General features: G+C 42.0%; 2 protein-coding genes and 2 long non-coding RNA genes across 4 annotated transcripts; 3 read left to right on the plus strand and 1 right to left on the minus strand.

The window, feature by feature from the left end:
* Window positions 1-237: 237 nt before the first annotated feature.
* On the plus strand, window positions 238-7863 carry dhx33 (DEAH (Asp-Glu-Ala-His) box polypeptide 33). Its single transcript, XM_027010263.3, has 12 exons — window positions 238-675; window positions 898-1058; window positions 1220-1447; window positions 1524-1694; window positions 2100-2285; window positions 2963-3074; window positions 3642-3801; window positions 4087-4175; window positions 4503-4630; window positions 5058-5261; window positions 5543-5629; window positions 5770-7863. The coding sequence occupies exons 1-12, from the start codon at window positions 468-470 to the stop codon at window positions 6076-6078; spliced, it is 2043 nt and encodes a 680-aa protein (XP_026866064.2). The 5' UTR covers window positions 238-467; the 3' UTR covers window positions 6079-7863.
* A 31-nt stretch (window positions 7864-7894) lies between these two features.
* On the plus strand, window positions 7895-21038 carry LOC145659104 (uncharacterized). Its single transcript, XR_014125115.1, has 2 exons — window positions 7895-8404; window positions 20883-21038. It is a non-coding gene; the product is annotated as an uncharacterized LOC145659104 (long non-coding RNA).
* On the minus strand, window positions 9979-10812 carry LOC145659103 (uncharacterized). The gene is made up of 2 exons (XR_014125114.1): window positions 10664-10812; window positions 9979-10186 (listed from the first exon to the last, which is right to left on the minus strand). It is a non-coding gene; the product is annotated as an uncharacterized LOC145659103 (long non-coding RNA).
* Window positions 10825-17022, plus strand: vkorc1l1 (vitamin K epoxide reductase complex, subunit 1L1). Its single transcript, XM_027010265.3, has 3 exons — window positions 10825-11044; window positions 14925-15034; window positions 16771-17022. Exons 1-3 carry the CDS (start codon window positions 10854-10856, stop codon window positions 16995-16997), a joined length of 528 nt encoding a protein of 175 aa, XP_026866066.2. The 5' UTR covers window positions 10825-10853; the 3' UTR covers window positions 16998-17022.
* Window positions 21039-21245: the final 207 nt, after the last annotated feature.

Raw genomic sequence — 21245 nt, forward strand, 5'->3', positions numbered from 1 at the left:
CTAGTTACACTGGCATCATAAACTAAACATTTAAATATATGCCGTCTATAGTCCGACAGGGGTACAAGCGGTTAAAAGTTCCCGTCTAGCCCTGGGATTCTACTGCCAAATCCACTATGCTAAATATCAGATTATCATGAAGAGCTTCATTAGCTGCTCAAGTTTATTTTTAAGCTTTCGCTAGCTAACTAAAAATCCAGGGAAACGCAGGGAATTTACCAGGGAAACGCAGAAAAAAGCTCACAAGACACGAGGTCCTGGCAAACCGACACGCAGCTTTTACGTCAATTCCGCGCGACGTCCAAGTTTGTGCCACGTGGGAGGCAATTCCTTTAACGATGAGGTAAACAACCACATCGCGAGCCTTCTCTACCTCACAAACTGCCCGGTTTGCCTACTTTTTTTTGTATAAGGTCAAAGTTCAGTATAAGAGACGGATTGCGTTTGATCGGTGCTGTCCTCGGATCATGCCCCACGATCCTGATCCTCCTCCGGCGAAGAAGTTTAAGCCGGGGTCTCCTTTCTTCCGTCTCGATAAGAAGCCTGTAATGCTACTACCCAGGAAGGGAATCACTCAGCTACCGATAGACGTCCAGAGGAAACAGCTTCCAATTTACCAGGCAAAATCTCAGCTCATCAATCAGTTAAGACAGCTGCATAATGCCGTGTTAATAGGTAAGACGATTAATCAACATAAGATCAGCGAGCTTTCTAGTTAGCAATGCTACGGCAGAATGCAGACAGCGTATTGTTAAGCTTGTCCGCTAATCGTGCTTTTATCGCCGTTTCTCTTTACTAAATCTCCGTTTAACTCGGAATATTTATCTCTCGCATGTTAATTTGAAAACTGATTTGTATTCGACTCCTGTTGTCTGACTTGTTTTCTATACCTGTCAGGAGAGACGGGCTCTGGTAAAACAACGCAAATACCTCAGTATCTCTATGAAGCTGGAATTGGTCGCCAGGGCATCATTGCGGTCACACAGCCCCGCCGTGTGGCCGCGATATCACTGGCGGGCAGAGTTGCTGAGGAAAAGAAAAGTCAACTGGGAAAACTGGTGCGTTTTACTGTGTTTACATTAACATGGTTCTGTTACTACTATGCAAACATTTTAAGTTATTGCTATAATGATTGTCGTTAACTTTGTGTGTGTTGGGGGTTGGGTATTCTTGCCATTGTCGAACCTGATATGAAAACACAATTTCCCCTTTTGCTCAGGTGGGCTACACAGTGCGATTTGAGGATATGACCTCCTCAGAGACCAAGTTGAAGTTCATGACTGACGGCATGTTACTGAGAGAGGCGATAGTAGACCCTCTGCTGCTCCGCTACACCGTCGTGATCCTGGACGAGGCTCATGAGCGAACTATTCACACGGATGTCCTTTTTGGCGTGGTGAAAAGTGCTCAGCGCAAACGCAAAGAGCAGAATAAGATTCCTCTGAAGGTGAAAACTTAAAAAGGTTGACTAAACTACCCTCCACTGCCACAGTCCATATGCAACTATACTCTCTACTCCCCAGGTCCTTGTGATGTCTGCCACCATGGATGTGGACTTGTTCTCTCAGTATTTCAATAAGTCCCCTGTGCTGTACCTGGAAGGTCGACAGTACCCTATTCAGATCTACTATACCAAGCAGTCCCAGTCTGACTACCTGCAGGCAGCACTGGTTTCCATATTTCAAATCCACCAGGTTGGTGTCTCCAATCTGATAGAGGTGTTTAGGGGTGTGTGTGTCTGTGTATTTGTGTGCACATGCTGTTTACATGCTGTAGTTTGAGATCACTTATATTTCCCTTAGAGCTGAAACATTTGACCTTTGTCCGGGTTTTCCTGTTAAGACTGTATTTTAAACATGTTTGGTCCAAATAAGATAATTAACTAACTCATTTATTTATTTGGGGGGTAATTTAGTCATTGAAAACTGAACTTCAAAATCTAAAACCCATGCTTCACAACTTTTGACTAATTGCACGGTAGACAGACTCAACATGTTTGAATTAAGACCTGTTTTTTTTTCTAACAGTTGGCTTGATAGTTAGTCATAATGGATTTCTGCTTACGGGCTGTGTTCTGACACATTCAATTGGTGGTTCAGGAAGCCCCTCCTTCCCATGACATCCTGGTGTTCATGACTGGTCAGGAGGAGATTGAAGCGCTGGCTCGTACTTGCCGGGACATTGCCAAGCATCTCCCCGACACCTGTGGGCCAATGACAGTCATCCCCCTGTATGCCTCCCTCCCACCTGCCCAGCAGCTCAGGGTCTTTCAGCCTGCACCCAAGGTAGTTATGCAACACGACCTTTTGGATGATCTCTCACAGGTCCCCTATGGAAAAATGTTCAGAATTCACTTGTGTAATAAGTATATGTTGCCTGAATGGAGCGTGTTGGAGACAATTAGTTTTGAAGGTAAATAAGAAATGGTACAGTGCCCTTATGTTATATCTTATGGACTGTTCCAAAACACAGTATGTGGAAGATTTTTAAATACTCTAAAGCCAAAGTGGTACTTAGTTCTTGCATTCAAATGAAGCAGCATTAGTAGAAAAATTAATTATTCTCAATTATAAGGTCTAATTGATTCTTTCGAATTTATTTCTACAATTTGTTTAGTCGGAGCCTAAGTGCAAAAAAAAAGGTTCTGACAAGAAAATATTGCAGTCTAATCCCAAGTTGAGGGGCAAAATTCAGCACAATGAATGTTTTTCTGTTTTTTCCTGTAAATGTATTACCACTACTGCAGGCAGATTTACAGTTTAACATGTTTATTTGCCGTTTCCCTCAAGTTCTATGTTACAAGCTATTAGTCACATGGTTGAACACCTTCTGTCTGAATAGGAAGCAAAGCAAGACTTGGGAAGTAAAAAGCCTTCTTGAGCTTTTTGTTCTCATTATGATGTATTTCAAACCATATTTGGAATTCTTTTAATTATCATCGCATTTTTTCTCTGGATGACAGGGATGTAGGAAAGTCATCCTCTCAACAAACATTGCAGAGACATCCATAACCATCTCTGGTATCAAGTATGTCATTGACACTGGAATGGTTAAAGCCAAGCGCTTTAACCCAGGTAAGCATCCTGGTGTCCAGACAGTGGGGCTTTGCGTGTTAAAACAACAGTAGTTCATTGCATTGCAATCAAGTACAATGTTCTAGCGTTCCCTGATGATTTATTAAATTTAAGCTTGCTTTTGTTCATTCACTTACCAGACTGTCTTATCAAATTTATACTCTATACTCCAAAAATAATGGAAACCTAGGCAAGGTTTATTTATATAGCACCTTTATATATTTATATAGCACCTTTCATATACTGCAGTCACTCAAAGTGCTTTACAAATCAGAAAATGAGAAACAGATATGGGGGATTAAAAACAAAAAGGAAACATTGATTTCTTTTTCTATTTTTATTTAAAGAGAAATATAAAAGAGAAGTAAAAGCATTAGAACATACCTGAGATCTAGTACCCCAGAAAGGCTGTTGCAGAGACAGTTAAAAGACAAGACATGAAACCTAGAGATTACAGTGGTGTTATACCCATGTGACTTGCAGTAACAACATCCCAATAATATTAAGCAAGAACATACAGTCCCAGCAAGCACATGTGAGCCCTGACGCGTGCTGTGTTATTGTCAGACAGCGGTCTGGAGGTGCTGTCCGTGCAGAGGGTGTCCAAGGCACAGGCCTGGCAGAGAGCTGGCCGAGCCGGGAGAGAGGACTCGGGCTCGTGCTACCGCCTCTACACAGAGGAGGAATTTGACAACCTCGCCTCCATGACTGTGCCTGAAATACAACGGTAAAATGGATCAGAGTTGTGTTTTTATTTTTATATATATGCTTTCATACTTGCTTTGCTTGTTTCCCTCATTTTCTGACCATCACAGTTTTAAATGACTTTATGAGAATGGCCAGTAGTGTTGGTATTTTTGCATGAATTTCTGGGAAAGCTGTCGCAGTCTTGAAAGAGAAATAAAATAAGAGAAAGGTAATGTGATCAAATGGTTCAGCAGGTGGCTTGCTGCAAAGTATGAAACATGATCATCAGATTTCATCTGATCAGTGTGCCTTATGGGGTCTGCAGGTGTAACCTGGCTGGTGTGCTGCTGCAGCTGCTGGCTCTGGGCGTTCCTGACGTGTTAAACTTTGACTTCATGTCCAGGCCTTCTCCTGGTAAGAGTCCGATACCGATATGACATTTAATTCAGACTGTCTAAACAGTTATAATATTAGAATTGGCTTGGACCTACTTACAAAACATCCATTGTCCTCCTCGCCTTAAACTTTATTAATCACTTCATTGAGCAAATAAATAAATAATGATTCAGTCCTAGTTAATGTATCCATCAGCAATGTAGGTGTCTACTCAGAGGATTTGGTCAAAAACGGATCTCAATATAGCATTTATGAGACTTCAGAAATTAACACTGGGAAGGCTTTCTGAAGTAGGGACAATCTTTATTGGTGGAAGTACCGAGGCTTCTGACTGTGATTGGACAGAGTCGATGAGAACAGCAGTAGAGCAGCTGGACCTCCTTGGTGCTGTGGAGAGAAGGGGAGATCAGATCTCTCTCACTCCTCTGGGCAAGAAGATGGCCTGCTTCCCCCTGGAACCCCGCTTCGCAAAAGTAAGACAGAATCCCGCCCTTTGACTGTAGAAATGTTGCGCTTGGTGAGCTTTGCTCCTTGACTTTATTATTCTGTTGGTCATTTTCTCAGACCGAGATTTTCCTTGAACCTGTGATGTGGACAGGACTTTCAGTAAATCAGCACTGACATTACGATCTAGTTAGGCTCAGCCTAATCTGTGTACACAAAACCAGCCCCTTACGATGCAAATGTACCTGACTGCTTTCATTTATAAGGACCATGTTCACTATACAGGTTGTTTGAGACTGTGATTCCTCAGCAAAGAAAACAGCACTTTCAGTTGAACTAGGTGTTACTTCAGGGGGAAAAAGCAAAAAAAAAAAAAAAATCCAGTCTGTACTAACAAACATTTCCTCTACATGTGATATAACCGTGGCTGTCTAATCGGTTGTCCTCGCTGTCTAGACTATCCTCGTCTCTCCGGAGTTCTCGTGTGCGGAGGAGGTTCTCACCATTGTCTCGCTGCTCTCCGTGGACTCCGTTCTCTACAACCCACCCGCCCGCCGAGATGAGGTAGTTGCCGTGCGGAGGAAGTTTGTCTCCAGCGAGGGAGACCACATAACCCTTCTCAACATCTACAGGGCCTTCAAGAAAGTCAGCGGGAACAAGGTAGGCAAAGCTCTTTCAACAAGAAATTTATGGAGCGAATCTTTGACTTTTCTCATGTAACTGTTGTGAATATATTAAAAAAAAAACAGCATTACCAAGCATTTTCTAAGGGTTCATTAAGTGTACATGGGCTTGGCTCTAGCTGCAGAGCACAAACAACTGTTGCATGTTCAGTTTTGAGAACTATAACATTTTTTTAATGTCATCATATGATCTTTTTATTATAATTTGCTTTTGACTTGGGAAGAGTGAATGTTACTGGTTTCTGCTCTTTGCTTCAGGAGTGGTGTAGGGAGAACTTCGTGAACAGCAGAAACATGGGCCTGGTGGCCGAGGTCCGCGCCCAGCTGAGGGACATTTGCATTAAGGTGCTGCTCATCAGGGCACTGCCACCTCAAACAGAACAAGAAACATGAGATTTTCGACTAGCCAGCTTTTATCCTTTTTTTTCCCCATTTGCAAGTATATCTTCTGATGAAGCTTAATGATGCTTTCATTCATCCCACAGCTGGGTCTGAAGCTGGAATCCTCACACTTGGAGCTAGCCAAGGTGCGCCGCTGCCTGGCTCACGGCATGTTTACCAACGCTGCCGAGCTGCAGCCTGACGGCACCTACGTGGCCCTGGACACCCACCATCCCGTGGCCATCCACCCATCCTCCGTCCTCTTTCAGGCCAAGCCGGCCTACGTCATCTTCAATGAGCTCCTTCACACCTCCCGGTGCTACATGAGGGACCTGTGCTTGGTGGACCCTGACTGGCTGCAGGAAGCCGCACCGGAGTACTTCCGCCGTAAACTCCACACCACCAAGAGCTAGTGGGGGGGCCCACTATAGGACTGCAATGCTACTGCTTGGTCAAACTTCGGAAAAAAAGGATATGTTGATATGGAACTCAAAACAGCTGATGTCATGATAATAGAGGATGGTTATTCTCACCACAGGAAACCTTGTTCTTGCTTCAGAAGCTTTTGGACTGTAAAGCCCAAATGCTGGAATGACCGAAAAGGATATTTGTTAAAAGAGGGGTAAATAGACAATTGGTTGATTGGGGGTTTAGAAATGAACAGAAGCATTTTGCTCTCCTTTGTACCAAGGACTCATTTGGCATGACCACAAAAGGCTGTGACTGTTTTGTGTAGTTAAGTGGTCTGTGCTTTCATAGCAGAAGCTGTTTTTGAAATGTATAACTCTTTCTACCTGAAAAACATGAACGATCCCTAAAGTTACTCTACAGACCCTAGTGTAGGTTTAGTTGGATGCACATTAGGTAAGCTTGGTTTGTCAGCGTTCGCATGTTTCTTTCAACCGCAATTCAGCCTCGGTTCATAGAAGCCATTTCTGGATCAGATTTGCCTTTGAGCCAATACCATAAAGCCAGTGTTGAGCCTTGTCCTAGATTAGTTCTCAATAGCCAGATTACAGACATATACAGGCAATACAGTTATTGTCCATTCTGTTTTTATAAAGAAGACATTTAAATGTTGCCCATCACACCTATTCAAGGCCAATGGCTGTTTCTAGCTGAATAGATAGAAAAACTTCCTTAATAATCACTAGCATTTTGTGGTCCTTTAAACAACCAACATGAACCCTGGCTCAGTTTAACATGGTTTTTATTGTGGGATGAAGAATGGTAAATGGTTTCTTTGCTTAAATTCTTATTACATGTTGTTGGGGAGAAGGTATATATTCATTTTTGACTGGAAAAAAAATTGTAACAGCTGTCTGACAACACAGTATTAGGTCTGTATTCCAGCCTCAGGCTGTGGTTATAATTTGGGCTTAGAAGATAATGTCAGTTTTAGAAACGCAGTTGGCTTTGCTCTTAGACTTTTATATGGCAAATGAGTGTTGAGGCCCAGCATGGCTGGCTGTGTTAACTATGCATGCCTTTCTGTAATATTTGTATACTACTCAAATCTAGACACCATAGACCTATATGGCAACACAGCCTACCTTCCACAGATTGTGGACTGTCATTGCACAAACCAGTGTACTTCTATACTATGCATGATGTATGATGAACATAATACAATGACTCAGGTTTCTACAGTACAGTGAATGTATCTCAAAAAAACACTTAGCATCATTCTAGGGACATTTCAAAATTTGTTGTGTTTAAAAAGAGCACGACCAAGGCGTGTTCTTAAGATTTACTGTGTAAACTACTTGCATCCGAAATACGATCACTTTACGGACATGCTTGAATTTTAAGAGATGGGTTTTTATTATTTATATTACTTAAATTTCTATTTTGAGTCATATTTGACTCTATTATGATGGGTTTCCCTTTCTTAGAAGCTCGTACTAAAATAGGCTACCACCAAGCAACCTGTATTCAGGCAAAACTAACCAACTGTATTATTAAAGCAACTTATTTAGGCTTTTCTTACTATGTTCCTGACTAAAGAGTTTCTTTTTCCACTTTTCTGTTAAAATTCCCCTACTTCCCTTTTCAGTGAGGAACGCTGGTAAGATTGCTTTTTTGAGAAGTGCATGAGTGGTTTGCTGAGGGGAAAACTTTTAAAATGTTGTGAAGCAGGCTGTGGTAACCTTTTTGTTTGTTTGTTTGTTTTTAAACTAAAACGGGAAAAATCCTTACTTGGGTAGTGCCTGCTTACTTCTGCTCAATCATGCTTTGAGTTATTTATGGTCCTACGAATTTGTCGAACAAAACGTTTCCATACCGTTTATATGAAAAATGTTGATTGCAATTTCTCAAGAAGTGATTAACTGTTGCTTTGGATTTTAAACCCGCAGAAGAGAGTGCCGTCATATGGCCTTGCACTCTGTATATAACCGTATACATAGCGTCATTGCCCCTGTGACAACAAGCTTGCCACTTCTGCGGCCCCCTAACTGAGGAGTAAGTCATCTCTGAACTATTTACGTCACCTTGGCGACCAAACCGCACACCCAAATAAAAGCGTTTTCTAGTCGGACGGAGGCGTTAGAAATAGGCTGGCCAATCAGAGCTCGGTTGCCATGGTTGCAAGCCAACCAGATGAGCATCATGGTGGCAGAACAACTTTTGCTCGTGGCGGGATACGAAAACTCAAGTGACGAGCAGGACACCGACTATAAAGATGCATATGTTAACGAAAATAAACGGGGTACCGTAGCAGAAAACCCAGGATCCACGGTGAGTACCTTCGTAATGCGTAGCCACCGCTTTTAGTCGTTTTTTTACGCCCGGGAGGAACTACAAATTATTAGATAGCGGGCTTCCATATCTCTTAATGAAAATTTGTTTATATTTTGTTTCTTTTTAGCTAGCTGATGTTAGATAAAAATGGAGAAGTCTCCGCCACGCATTTATGAAAGAAGAGAAAAAGAATATAAAAGTTTAGAATGCGTCGAACTTGACGTAAACATTCCAATATGTTAATAAAAACCAAACGTAGCTAGCTAACCTAACTTGGTTCATGTTAATAGCGCCCTCCTCCCCGTTCAAATAGCACTGTCTCTGTGTGCATATCACCTTTACCGGTTTCTGTTGCTCAGTACTTACGTTTTCGATTTTGAGTTGTTGCATTTACAAAATAGATTGCCAAAGTTTACTGAGGCACGGAGGTGTTTGAAAAGGTAGAAATTGTCGATTTACTTCAGGTTCATCTGGGGTCCAAGTTCTCAGACGCAGAGTTGGAATAAGAGAGTCACAGTAGTTCAGTTATTTCAACAATGAAAACTGATCTTATTCATCCAAGGTAAATTACCAGTCAAGGTGGCTACTAACGTCTTTAGCGATACAAATCTTCGGAAGTCTCCAGCTGTATAAGGTTGGCATGGACCAACACTTCTTTTTCACTTAATTCAACTCCAGGGACAATTCAAGACATCCACAAGTTGAATCAAGTGCTGGAGCATATAAATATCGAATCGCCAAGTCATGTAGACCTAGAGGGCTAGAGTTTGACCCGGCAGTTATTCATGACTATAAGATGGGACCTCAATGCCAGCATGACAGTACAGCAATTTACTTTAATCACTGTAATTTAATGTTTTATTCTTAAAGTGAATTGGAAGGTTTAAAACACAAACACCATTTACACTACACCTAAGAACACTTATAAGAGCCAACATACAAACATTACAAGCTATTCATGTGCGCAGCTGCAATCTGACACTAGCGGATCTAATTCCGCCGAAATGCGGAATAGGTGCGATGAATCTTGTACTGAAAGGGCCGCGCTGAGTGACACTGGCACTGTGCTCTCTTTAGGTCAGGGAAGGCAAACGAACACTGGGACCACGACGCGGTTCTCACGTCATCTCCAGTCTCTGCTTTTTGGCTCTATAGATACATGACAAAAAGCAACCTGCAAACAAAACGTCTCAGTTTAAGCAATTAGCTGGCTATCTAACACAGACCAATTTGCAACATTAGCATACATTTTAAATGTCAGAGCTTGTTTTTAAAATGGCAGCTTCCACAGCAAAGGTGGAAGAAACAATGAGGAACAAAGACTAAACGCCCAACACGCTGTTTGCAATGTGTTATTCTCACCAAAACTCCATCTCTCAAGATGAAGAGCTTTTGCTTCTCTTGCGCTTCATTTCGCTGTTGTGATATTTTTCAACAATTTTTCTCTCGTGTCCCGCAGGGCAATGGCGATTTGTGTTTAATCCGATTTCTCTCTTAGTTCTTCCTTTTCCTCCAGCATGACAAGAATACTCGTTTAGGTTATAATACTCATATTCGTCGTAGTGCGACTCTTCAAACAAGGACAGCCTTTCAATGTCAGTAGTCATGTTTTCAGCTGAAATGTTGCAGTCCCCTTACACTAACAGCTCTTCGACGAAAACTCTGCTAATGTGAGTAAACAACAGCTGATGTCACGTAGTGTTCAGGAGCCTGTAAGTCACGTGGGTTCTCGTTGATTGGTTGGAGATTTGTCAGTATGCGTACTCCCACGTTCAACGCCTGTTTCTCCCATAGAAAATATATGGGCTTCATACAAAACCAAATCAGTAGTATAAATGAATCAAAAACATATTGTGACTATTAAAAGGTTTGTCCTTCAGTAGAGCATAAACTTTATAGTATAAACCCCACAACAGATTATTAAAACCTCGAAATGTTTAACTATGAAAACTGATGATTTCCACATGGTGGCGGTGTGGTCTTTCGGGAAAACAGAAAGGTCTTTGTGTGTGAGAAGTCTAAGAATTGTCTGTAGCTCAGTTTATTTCCCAATGCAATGTAAACATTTGACATAAAATATAATTAAAGGTAATCGAAACGTTACTTTGTTGCTCTTTATGTCAATAATGCATCTAAATATTGAAGTAGCCTTTGCCTTAGAAATGTAACATTTGTTAGGATTTGAGTGTTTAATCAGACGCGTCAAAACAATGTGGACTCTCTGGCAGGGACATAAAAACAAACCTTGAAACCTACTGGAAGCGAAGTATGATCCACCCGTTGGACGAAGAGTGGCAAGCCGGGGGACACGCCCCTAACCATGTGGACGCGCCCCTAGCCGTGTGGATACGCCCCCAGCCTCGTGGACGCGCCGACGCTGTTCCACGTCGCCGCTCCTTCAGCCCCAATGGTAGGAGGCTGCGTCTGCGAGCAAGGCCGGGGAAAAATGGCGGCGCCCGTCTTGAGAGTGTCCACCCCTCGATGGGAGAGAATAGTCAGGCTCCTTGTTTGTCTATTAGGAATACTGCTATCCTTATATGCGTTTCACGTGGAAAGGGAAAAATCCAGGGATGGGAATTACCAGGCCATGTGCGACTTGAGCAACTCTATAAGCTGTTCCAAAGTCTTCACCTCCAGGTAAATGCAGTGCGGGTTGGCCACATCGAGGACTGGCTTAGCCAGCATAGTTGTGTCTTGTTGCGAGTTTTGCCACAGAGGGTATGCTCAAAGGGTCAGTTGTCCTGGACTACTGGATCTTAGCTAGCTGTCTGCAAGACGTGTTTTATTGGTAGGCTAATTTAATTGTCAAAGGAACAGTTGTGAACAGTAGCTAGCTGGATGGATGGATGGATGGATGGCTAGCGAGCTTTTATTTTTCGGTAGCCCAGCGTCCCCGCTATGATTCAGTGTACAATGCAATATAGCAGTTAGCTCGCTAACCAACCAACTCAACTCGCACAAGAGGGATCTAGCGTTGCCTGTTAGTTAGAAGATATAGAAGTCTGTCAAAATAGCCTGGCGAACTAAAAGAAGTTAGCAAGCTATGCTTCCCCAGCTAGCTTCATAGCTACTGCCAACAGCATTCATTGTGTCGTTAGAGATACCCAGGTTATGCGTGCTGAAGAGATTTTTTATATTTGATTTCTGGTGATGTTTAGCTTATAACGTTGTTTTTGGTTTCACAATAACATTTAACTAGACGGCAAAATTGCATGTTTTATAGCTTGCAATTTAGCCCCCTTGCCAGCAAGAATAGCAAGCCCTCCACACCGTCTGGCAAGTAGCTAACGCTAGCTAGCAGCTGGCTGTACAGGTGCAGGTGTATTTTCAAAACCAGTTAACTAACTTTAGTTATTCTAGTAGTTAAATATGATGGAAATAAAACGATCTCAGTCTTCTTTTGTTTTTAGTTCACTCAGTCTTTATAAGACGCTGGATTTGACTGCGCTGAACAAAACGTAACCAGCCAGCTACCTTTCAAGCTGATTTGACTTTATAGCTGTTTTAAATACATGGTCTCCAAGAGTAGAAATTCATTTATATAATTTATCGTTATGTACCACGATCACTTTAAGTTGTGTTCAGCATAACACTGGTGTGTTTATTCATCACTGACGTGGACCTAGGTTGTAACTTCCAGGTCAAGATTAATGAGAGCTATCGGGCTTTGAGTTATGTTGGCGCTGTCATTTTTAGGTTTTGATCTATGTCTGTTTGTTTTATGAAGTAATTATTACATAAACACTTACATATACACAACTTGTACATTTTCTATTATGTGGTATTTGTGGATACATATGGCCTGAATTTTCAATAGCAGATTTCTATTTTTTTGATTCAAGCTCAGGTTGTTTTCAGTTATTAAAAACCCTGGGGAAATTAAGAGAGAAGGAGGTTTGTGCATAGAGAGGGAGTCATGAGATTCGACCTGCTGATGTTGTTTCTTAAATCACACGCAGACACATGCATGGAAGCAATTTGAAGAGGACATTGTACAAAGGAAAACTGAAAGAACTCTTGAATGAAAATAAAAATTAAATGAGCCATTTACATTCACTGCACACTGGCTTGCAGAGACCTAATGAACAGGGATATTTTATAGACCTTAAAATATTTTTCACCTGATAGTTTTGCTTGTATTCTGGACACCTACTCCTAGTTTTCCTGCTACCAGCATCTCAAAATGGGCCTGGTCAAAGACTGTAAGTCAAGTAGATGGGTGACAGTAGGGGACGTGATCGGTTTTTTTTTTTAGTTTTTTTTTTAACTTTCAGGCATCTTCTGGAGGTTTTCCTTTTCTTTTCTACTTTACTATGGATGGATTCTAATTCACTGCTCTAGTCTTCCCTCAGAGGAAATGCTTAAATGTCTGGGAAATAGCATGTCATGAAATAGCATGAAATACAGCTATCGCAATTGTCAGTTCATGGCGCGTCCCTAGCGAGAGACTAATATCGATATGGCACAGGTCTTTGATCGCTAGATTGTGATTTTTTTCTTTTCTCACTAAACAGATTTGAGGTTTGACTGCAACATTATTGAGGCAGCAGATCTGTGGTGGTGAAGTATGTAGGCCCTGATCCCCAGGGTCTTGAACTGCACTGCCGTGTGTGTATATACAAGCTTGTTGGGGAGATTGGCAAGCCTTTGCTGAACAGGTCTGTAGAATGTGTCTTGGTGGATGATGTCATTTGTTGCTGATGTAAAACCAGTTTGCGGTTTTGCTTACAAGAGCGAAAACCTTCTGTTACTAAATCATCACAAAGGACCAACGTCTCTTTGGAGTGCAGCTTACGTTTGCACATTACAAATGGCATATATTTAACATGTATATGTGGCAAGCTTTGTTGGTTTACAACCCTTTTTGTATTGGCACGATTGAGCCAACATCAGGTCTTCTGGAAACTTTAGACGACTATTTACTGCAATGTATTGCAGTTTCTGCTGTTAGACAGTTGCTGAATTTTGATGGGCTTTATAATGTACTAGCTGGAGACTCATTCTCTCATCTGTAACAGGGTTGTAATTGGCTGTTGTCTAAACGATGTCAAGCATCTTAAAATACTTTCATCCTAGTTTCTTTAATTAAGGCATTTTGATCATTTCACATTGCTTTGACATTTTGAGCAGTTTGCATCTCTTTAATAATATACAATGCAAATGTGTCACTGTTCTACAGTGCGAAAGAAAGTAATTGTCCAAAACAGACAAAAACAGGACATGGTGATGAGGACAGATGGGGGGTAGCAATACAAGAAGACAAGGTAGAAACAAAGGTACTGTAAGCACTCAGGATTAAAAGGGACAGTTATTTTCCTTGCCTTCAAACCCACACCAGAGAGAGTTGGTGGGCTGTTTGAGTTCGGAAATGGAGCTGTCATTAACTTGGTAGGTTCTTTATGTAGGCTATCAGTATTTATGATTGCACATTAAAGTACAAGGGCCAGTGGGATTTAACGACCTGCCAGTACTAAAATTGTCGATGGTATTAATTTGATACGGTTGTCTGTGCAGGATGTTACTGTTCCTGATTACCAACTGCGTTCTGAAAATAATTAGCCAGATATGTTATTGGTGCCCACTTTGTGCAACCCCTGCTCAGGTTTAGAACTGGGATGCAGGTTTAGAACTGGGACTGGTTAGGCCTATCTTACTGTCTTAGGTCTGTCTGACAGCAGAAGGGCTGACTGCAGGGCTCTCAGGCCATCCGGTTGAACTGTGAGGATTTGGAGTTCGCTCGTAAGAGCAAAGGCCATCTTTGTGAATGCAGTGGCGTAATTACCTGGCAGGGGAACCCTGTATTGGTTACGTCACTCACATCTGCCCTGGGTGGAACCCTTCTGTAACTCTCAGACTGTAGTGCAGATGAAGTGCTCGTAGTACCATAGAAACTCAATGGCCATTAACAATAGAAGCAGTAGTAGCAGTGGGGCAGTGGTAGCTCGGTGGTTAAGGTACTTGACTTGTAATTAGAACGTTGCCAGTTCAAGCCCCACCACTGCCAAGTTGCCACTGTTGGGCCTCTGAGCAATTGGCTTACCCCTCAATTGCTCAAGTTGTGTTCAGTCATAATTCTAAGTCGCTTTGGATAAAAGCCCCAAATAAATGCAGTTAAATGTAAGTATAATGCTCTTGTGTGCTGAATGCAATGCAGCTCAGTTGTTTAAGCGTTGTGTTTCTGTCGATTTCGCTTAAGAAACTTTTCTTTTTGTAATTTACTGAGGTAAAAATGTAAGGTCTCCTATAATGTTGTTGGGGTTAGAGGTGTTCTTTGTGTTGCCAGCGGAGGAAATCCATGGTCTGTTGCGTGACTGAATGTTTTGTCTTGTTGCACATTCTCTCTCCTTTTCAGTTGAAGCAAGGCTTCCTCTTTAGCGCACTTTGTGATCCCCAGAGATGCATGGAGCAGCCATTTGGGCTAACTTTAAGATCACCCGTGTTGAAGCAATTTCTCCACTCTAAACTGCCATGTTTCTCTCTCTGTCTCTCCCTCTTTCTTCTGTCTACCTCTCCGCAGATGGGGTCGAGGATTCGGATTGTTGGGATCCATCTTTGGTAACGACAGTGCAATAAACCAGCCAAACAGTGTCTACGGACTTTTCTTTTATGTCTTTCAGCTGTTATTGGGTAAGGACTTGACCGTGGCTGCTGATAACTAACGTTCCTGCATATCTGACTTTTCAGGCACGTGTCCAAGGCCGGATAGTCCTGATCCTTAGAACCAAAGCAAGGAAATCGAGCTGATGAAAGGGAACTAAGGTTTGGATTTGGGCCTGACATGGTCATCCTAAGGGATTAAGCACTCTACTAAAGGGATCCTAGCATGCGCAGTTAGTTTTGGTTCATTTCCTGCCATTGAGCTAATTCAGAAATGATTAGAGTGAACAGCAGTGTCTGTTACCAAAAGTAGGACAGAAGTACCACTCATGGAAGGCTCATGCACAAAAGCAAGTTTAATTACACTAGCCATGTGATAAGGTTGTTCCAGAGAAAAGGTAAAATTGTGCAGTTGGCTCCAATTTCTATATAGATGGCATCTAATGTCATGAAGCTGTCTTTGAGTGTGAACATCACAGCGGGCTTTAATAGAGATGTGTTCCTGCTGGGCAGAACAAGAATGATACCACAAATGAAGCGTTTTATGGAAATGGTGACTTTAATGTCCTGGAATAGCATAGATGGCACCATGGGGGGGGGGTGCGTGTGCGTGATTGCTGACTCAACCTCTCCCACATGTAGTGTTGGCCAGCTGATCAGCCCACAGGTCCCATGGACCTTGCGTCTCTAACACAGAACACAATTATCTTTTTCTTCTGTGGCTGAGTTGGACTAACACTACAACGATCACAATCAGTCCGATTAACACAAGCAGCACTTTGTCCTATATTTGCGCTGACAAAGTTTAGGAGCATTATGAAGAGGACATAATGACTTATTTTATCTTCAGTGAGTCATGGTTGGAGAATACTGTGGCAGTAAAATCAGGGAGTAGAGTTTGTGTGGCGTGCTTTTCGCCCGTGTTTTGCTTTGTGATGCCTGTTACGCCGCACTGCATTACTGGTTTCCATGGTCGAACATGATAAGGTTGTTTGCACACTTGATCAACTGATTGCCTCTTAAGAACATTATTGACAATCTGTTCTCATATTGTAAGCAAACTGAGTTATGCATATAGGGAAACTTGAGTAAATGATTATTTTTGAATCACCCACTTTTAGGCTACAGTATGTACTGTCTGCATTTAGAAAACAAATGTCACATTAAAGCTTTTCCTCTCATGCTCCTTTATATCCCCTTGCTGCATTAAAGAAGGAGATTAATCTTATTTCCTGTGAATATAAAATATTTATAATTCTGTTATACTCCCTTGTTTCAGTAGTCCTTTGTCTGCCCTTGGTGCCATTTCGTGTGTGTGTGTGTACGCACGCACTGTATCTGTCCCTCTTTCTCCCGTAATGAAATTTCACGACTATGAATAGCACGGCTTTAGCAGAACATGCAATGAGTGTCCTCCATTCTGGAGCACAGGCCTCCTTATGGCGGGGGAGGGGCCGAGAGGGGAGAGGTCACGGCTCCATGCCTTCCTCTGCTCAGATCCTATCAGGTGCGAGGTAGAGCATCTCGGCAGTCTTTTGCTGCAGAAGTTTAACTAGAACTGGACTCAAGGCCAGGCATCTCAAGTCATCTGAAGCAGATGGCTTTTAATACGTCTGCCTCTGGATTGTTGCTCATAAGTCTGAGGAGTTCCATAAGTAAGATCAACTGATTCACATGTAATGTATGAGACAAAACGAGATTTGGTGATTGTGTTTATAGCTCTTCCCAACTTGTGTGTGTGTGTGTGTGTGCGTGCTCGTGCGTAGGTATGACAGTGAGTGCAATGGCCGCCCTGATCCTCATGACGACATCGATCGTCTCGGTGATGGGCTCACTTTACCTGGCCTACATCCTCTACTTCGTCTTGAAGGACTTCTGCGTCATCTGCATCAGCACATATGCACTGAACTTCATTCTCCTCGTCCTCAACTACAAGCGACTGGTGTACTTGAATGAGGCCTGGAAGCAGCAGCTCCCAGCAAAGCAGGACTGAAAAAGAAGAAGAAGAAGAAAAATAAGGGTGAAATGAAACAAACGAGACAAGAAATGTGACCTCCAAACGTTTGACTTGCCACCGGGAGACTTTGCTTCCAAACAAATGTTTATTCTGCCCTCTACGTCGAAATCAAATTGTGGAAGAAAGAAAACAACTTGACAATTTAAAATCCTAAGGGCCACAGTTCACACGTTCATTCGCATATATAGGAAGGAAGGATTGTAAACGGGGGGTGGGGGGGGGAACACACGCACATTCGCTTTTGCTTTTTCTTCATTGGTGTCCCGTGTTTCCCCTGAAAAGAATGAGCCCAGACTGGGCCAACGGATAAGAGAATCCAAAGGAAGACCACGGAAGCAAACGTGCTGCCGAAAAGACAACAGCTGCACCGCGAAGGGAAGAGAGAAAAGGCGGGAACAGGAGGCATAGCGGAGGCGTCCGACTTTAAAATGGTGCTTACTTGAATTGGGCTGGAAAGTCTTGTTCTTGTCGACCTGAGCTGTACACTGAACTTGATTATAGGCTTTCGTAAGAATAAAAGAGCATGGTCACGAGGTTTATGTACACTTACAGAAATGATTCCATTAAAAGACATGAAAAGGGGTAAACACCATTAAGACAAAAAATAAATTGTTATTTTTTATGTTTACAGTATGTTTTTTTTTGTTGTTGTTGTTGTTTGTTTTCTCTTTGAAGAGGACCACTAATTTTAAAATCTGGGTGAATGTGAGATGTTTGCGTGTAGATCAGTTTTATTAGATCACCCACAGACTTTTTTTTTTTTTTTTTTTTTGGTTTAGTTTTGTTGTACAGTTGTGGAGATGGCAGCTGTGTGTAATGTTACCGGGCTAGTTTGTGTCCAGACAGTCCTGAAGGAAACAAAAAAACACTGTTCTCAAGTTAGGACTAAGTGTAGCACCACCACCTCATACATGTAAGAACAAAAAGAGGTGGCATTGTTATTATTATTATTATTATTATTATTACTGGGTTTTTTTTCCCAGTTGAGAGAAGCATCTTTTCATCTCAGAGCTGTGCTGTACATCTGCAGCAAGCACTCACCTTCCAGTTTTGGCTGCTGTTGGTGGTTTTGTGGGCACCAAGTACAGCTACTCCAACGTTATCATGATAATTTATTTAACTTCTGAGTACCTCAGAATCTTGGGTCAGGTTCAGCGTTTTATTTGGGAAATTGTCCCTTGACTGTGTTCACGGTAACGTGTCCCTGCATCCTGCTAAGACGCCTTGTCAGACAAACACCTTTTCTGTTCTCTTTTTGTAAATACGCTTGTATGTGAACATTCCCGATCAGACAGTAACATTCACTAGAGAATAATGTGCCTAAAATATGGATTACATTGTTTGTGAGGTTTTTTTTTTTGTCCTATACTCAAAGTGTGCTGTGCTTAAAGTATTTTCTCTCTTCCTGTTTCTTGAACATTTACTGTGATTTTCCAACCCGTTGCTTTTTCCCACTGAGTGTTCAGAATAGTCAGCACTCAGTCAGCACCTGCCTTTTTGAGCCTGCTCCCAGCAGACTTGCGGGAGGCTCTTGTATGACGACCCATGTGCTTAAAAAAGCAGTCCCAGATCCCCGTGATCGTGTAGGAGATGGGCATATAATTTATTGTCTTTAAAACCACCCTCTTCACATTTTACTAATAGTGATCCATCACTTTATTACAGTCCATTATACCCAGGCACTCAGTTCAATGGGTTCTGTCTTGGATGTGAAACTACATCACCCAGCATTCTCTTCTGCACTAAGCCACTGCCTCTCAGTATTACCCCTCAGTAGGTCTCGCAATACAAAGCCCTTAGGATTGCCTTTTGTGGAGCGCAGAAAGGCAGAGCCACACCGTTGCTGGCTGACCCTTCTTTCTGATTTGGGAACACAGTGTGTCTCTTCTGTTAGCGATGTGAGCAAACCATGTTTGGGAGCAAAGTACAGCCTGTGGTTTAGATTTTGTCTGTGTGTATGGTCTTGGTAGTGCTGTTTAAATGAATGCTTGTTAAAGCTTTTTTTTCCCTACATCTGCTCTGTGATGTCCATGTTACTGATCATGCTATTTCTTCTCTCCCTTTTCATTCAGTCAGAACAAATCTATAATAGTCCTGCAGTCAGACAAAAAAGTACTTCATAAAGGGGAGAAGTTTCATTCTGACAAAGTGTAAGGAAGGCCTAGCCTCAACACACACACGCACACACAGGCCAGATTTCCGTCAGTGAAAGTTTCAGTCCTTTGGAGGATTTATAAGTAGTTATGTGTGTATTGTTGGCATGGTCATAGCTTAGGTCAACAGATAAAGCAGAGCCCTGGCCTATCACAAACCATTTGTTTAGAAATGGATATGAAACCAAGCCAGTTTCTAATGCATATCATATATAGCCTTGGGCTATGGAGCGGGCTTGAGTTTACCTCAATCACAATGGCTCGAGTGTTGGAGATCTTTTGGGATAGTAAGTGTAACGTGTTGCCCTTGCTAACGTAGAATATCTAGTTCCACTGATAAGGTTTTTTGAGAAAAAGGATTCTTGATGGCCTTGTCTTGTGTTTGTGCTGATCTTGGTGGTCTTGGTATGTGAGAATTTTTACATCCTTGAAACATGTGCGCACACCCAAACAAAAACATTGTTAATCCAAGCAAGTCATATAAAGACCTAGAAGCATCTTTAAATTGTCCACAAATCAGTTGTGTAAGTGCAGCTGAGTGTAATTAGAGCCATCTACTTGCATCGTGTATAAGCCTTGTGTGTTTTCCCCCCAGAGTTGTATGGTCTTCTGAGTTCGTGCTAGTCAAACATGTATGACATTCTCAGTCATGCCGTTTATATCGTTCAAACATTAGTAGGGGATCTGCATTCCTAATGCATAGTTCTGTCCAGTTCTGATGACATTAAAGAAAGTCATATGGAATGCCCCAAAAATAAGGTCAGAGGGGGAAAGGCTGTATCCCAATCATACGCCACTAAAAGTGCCTTCTGTTTGTCCACTGGGCCTTCAGTAGATTAGACTCAACTGTACAGGCTTGACTTATCCAAAGACAGGTTACAATAATTTGCATGTTATGCCTGCCTTCCTGAGGGCCAATTAAGAAAGAGACTGGTGATCCTTTGACATTACATTACATGTAACATTACATCCTTTTTTGGATGCTGAGAGTTAGCATTCACCCCACCATTTAAAACCATACACAGTGCACTGTACCCATCCCTATCTCAAGAGGAAAAAACCCCAACCCCCCCCCCCCCCCCAAAAAAAACCTTGCTTCTATGCTTTTTTAACCCCCCCCCCCCCAATCAAATGCCATTCTTTTGGTTCAGCCCTTTAGACTTCGTGCTTATTTTTCTCTCTGGTTAGGATAGTTTAGGATTATTTAGGATATTTTCACGTCTGGCTTCATGAAACAGTAAAGAGCTGGGGCTGATACAGGATAAGAAGCATCCTGTCCATGTATTATATTCATTAGTATATGACAAGGAAACAGACCGCAGATAAGTGCTTTTTTACTTCAAGACGTCTGATAAATTCATCCCTGTGTCTGAGAGAACCTGACAATGTAACGGTTCAATGTCCTGGTAAAGCCCCACACTTTCAGAGTGTGACTAGTGGGTTCTCTCTTTAATTTCCTTCTGTAACTGATGGGGGCATGACAAAGCCCTGTTTAGTTGTATAGACTGTTAACATTCATGCATATTTCAGTACATATAAAAACATGACAGTGTTGGATGGATGAATTGAGGAATTCTATGTCAGTAATTCTTTTCAAAAAATATTTTGGGGGTTTTTGTGGAGGAAAACTGTTTAGGTTGCTACTGTATTTGCCAAATATACGTTTTAAGTAAAAAAACAACAACAAAGAAGCTGTATTTTCTTACAGGGAACAGTGTTACAATGAATGATACAAGAACGCAAGAAAAAATCCGGATGAAATTGCTTGTCTGGAAACCAGCCCGGAGTACATATACCACAGAGCAGTACAAACCGTGTTATTGTTGTGTGGAATTGGTCTACCATTAAAACATTCCCTCAAATATGGCTTCTCTTCTGACCCCTCCTTTTGACTGTTGGTTTTTCCCTTCTATTTAATAGGTGATTTGGAATAAGTTGCCACAACCCAGATCCGTTTGTAAACGTTTTCATACGAGGCCCCTTCTCTTCGCTAGATAAGAACACTATGCGCTAAAACATCAGTAGGACTCTTTTCCTACCAGGCATATATAAAATACTGGAGGTAAGCTTG

Source organism: Electrophorus electricus, chromosome 8 (assembly GCF_041902795.1).
Source record: "Electrophorus electricus isolate QZ-2024a chromosome 8, ASM4190279v1, whole genome shotgun sequence".
In the NCBI taxonomy this organism is placed as follows: Eukaryota; Metazoa; Chordata; class Actinopteri; order Gymnotiformes; family Gymnotidae; genus Electrophorus; species Electrophorus electricus.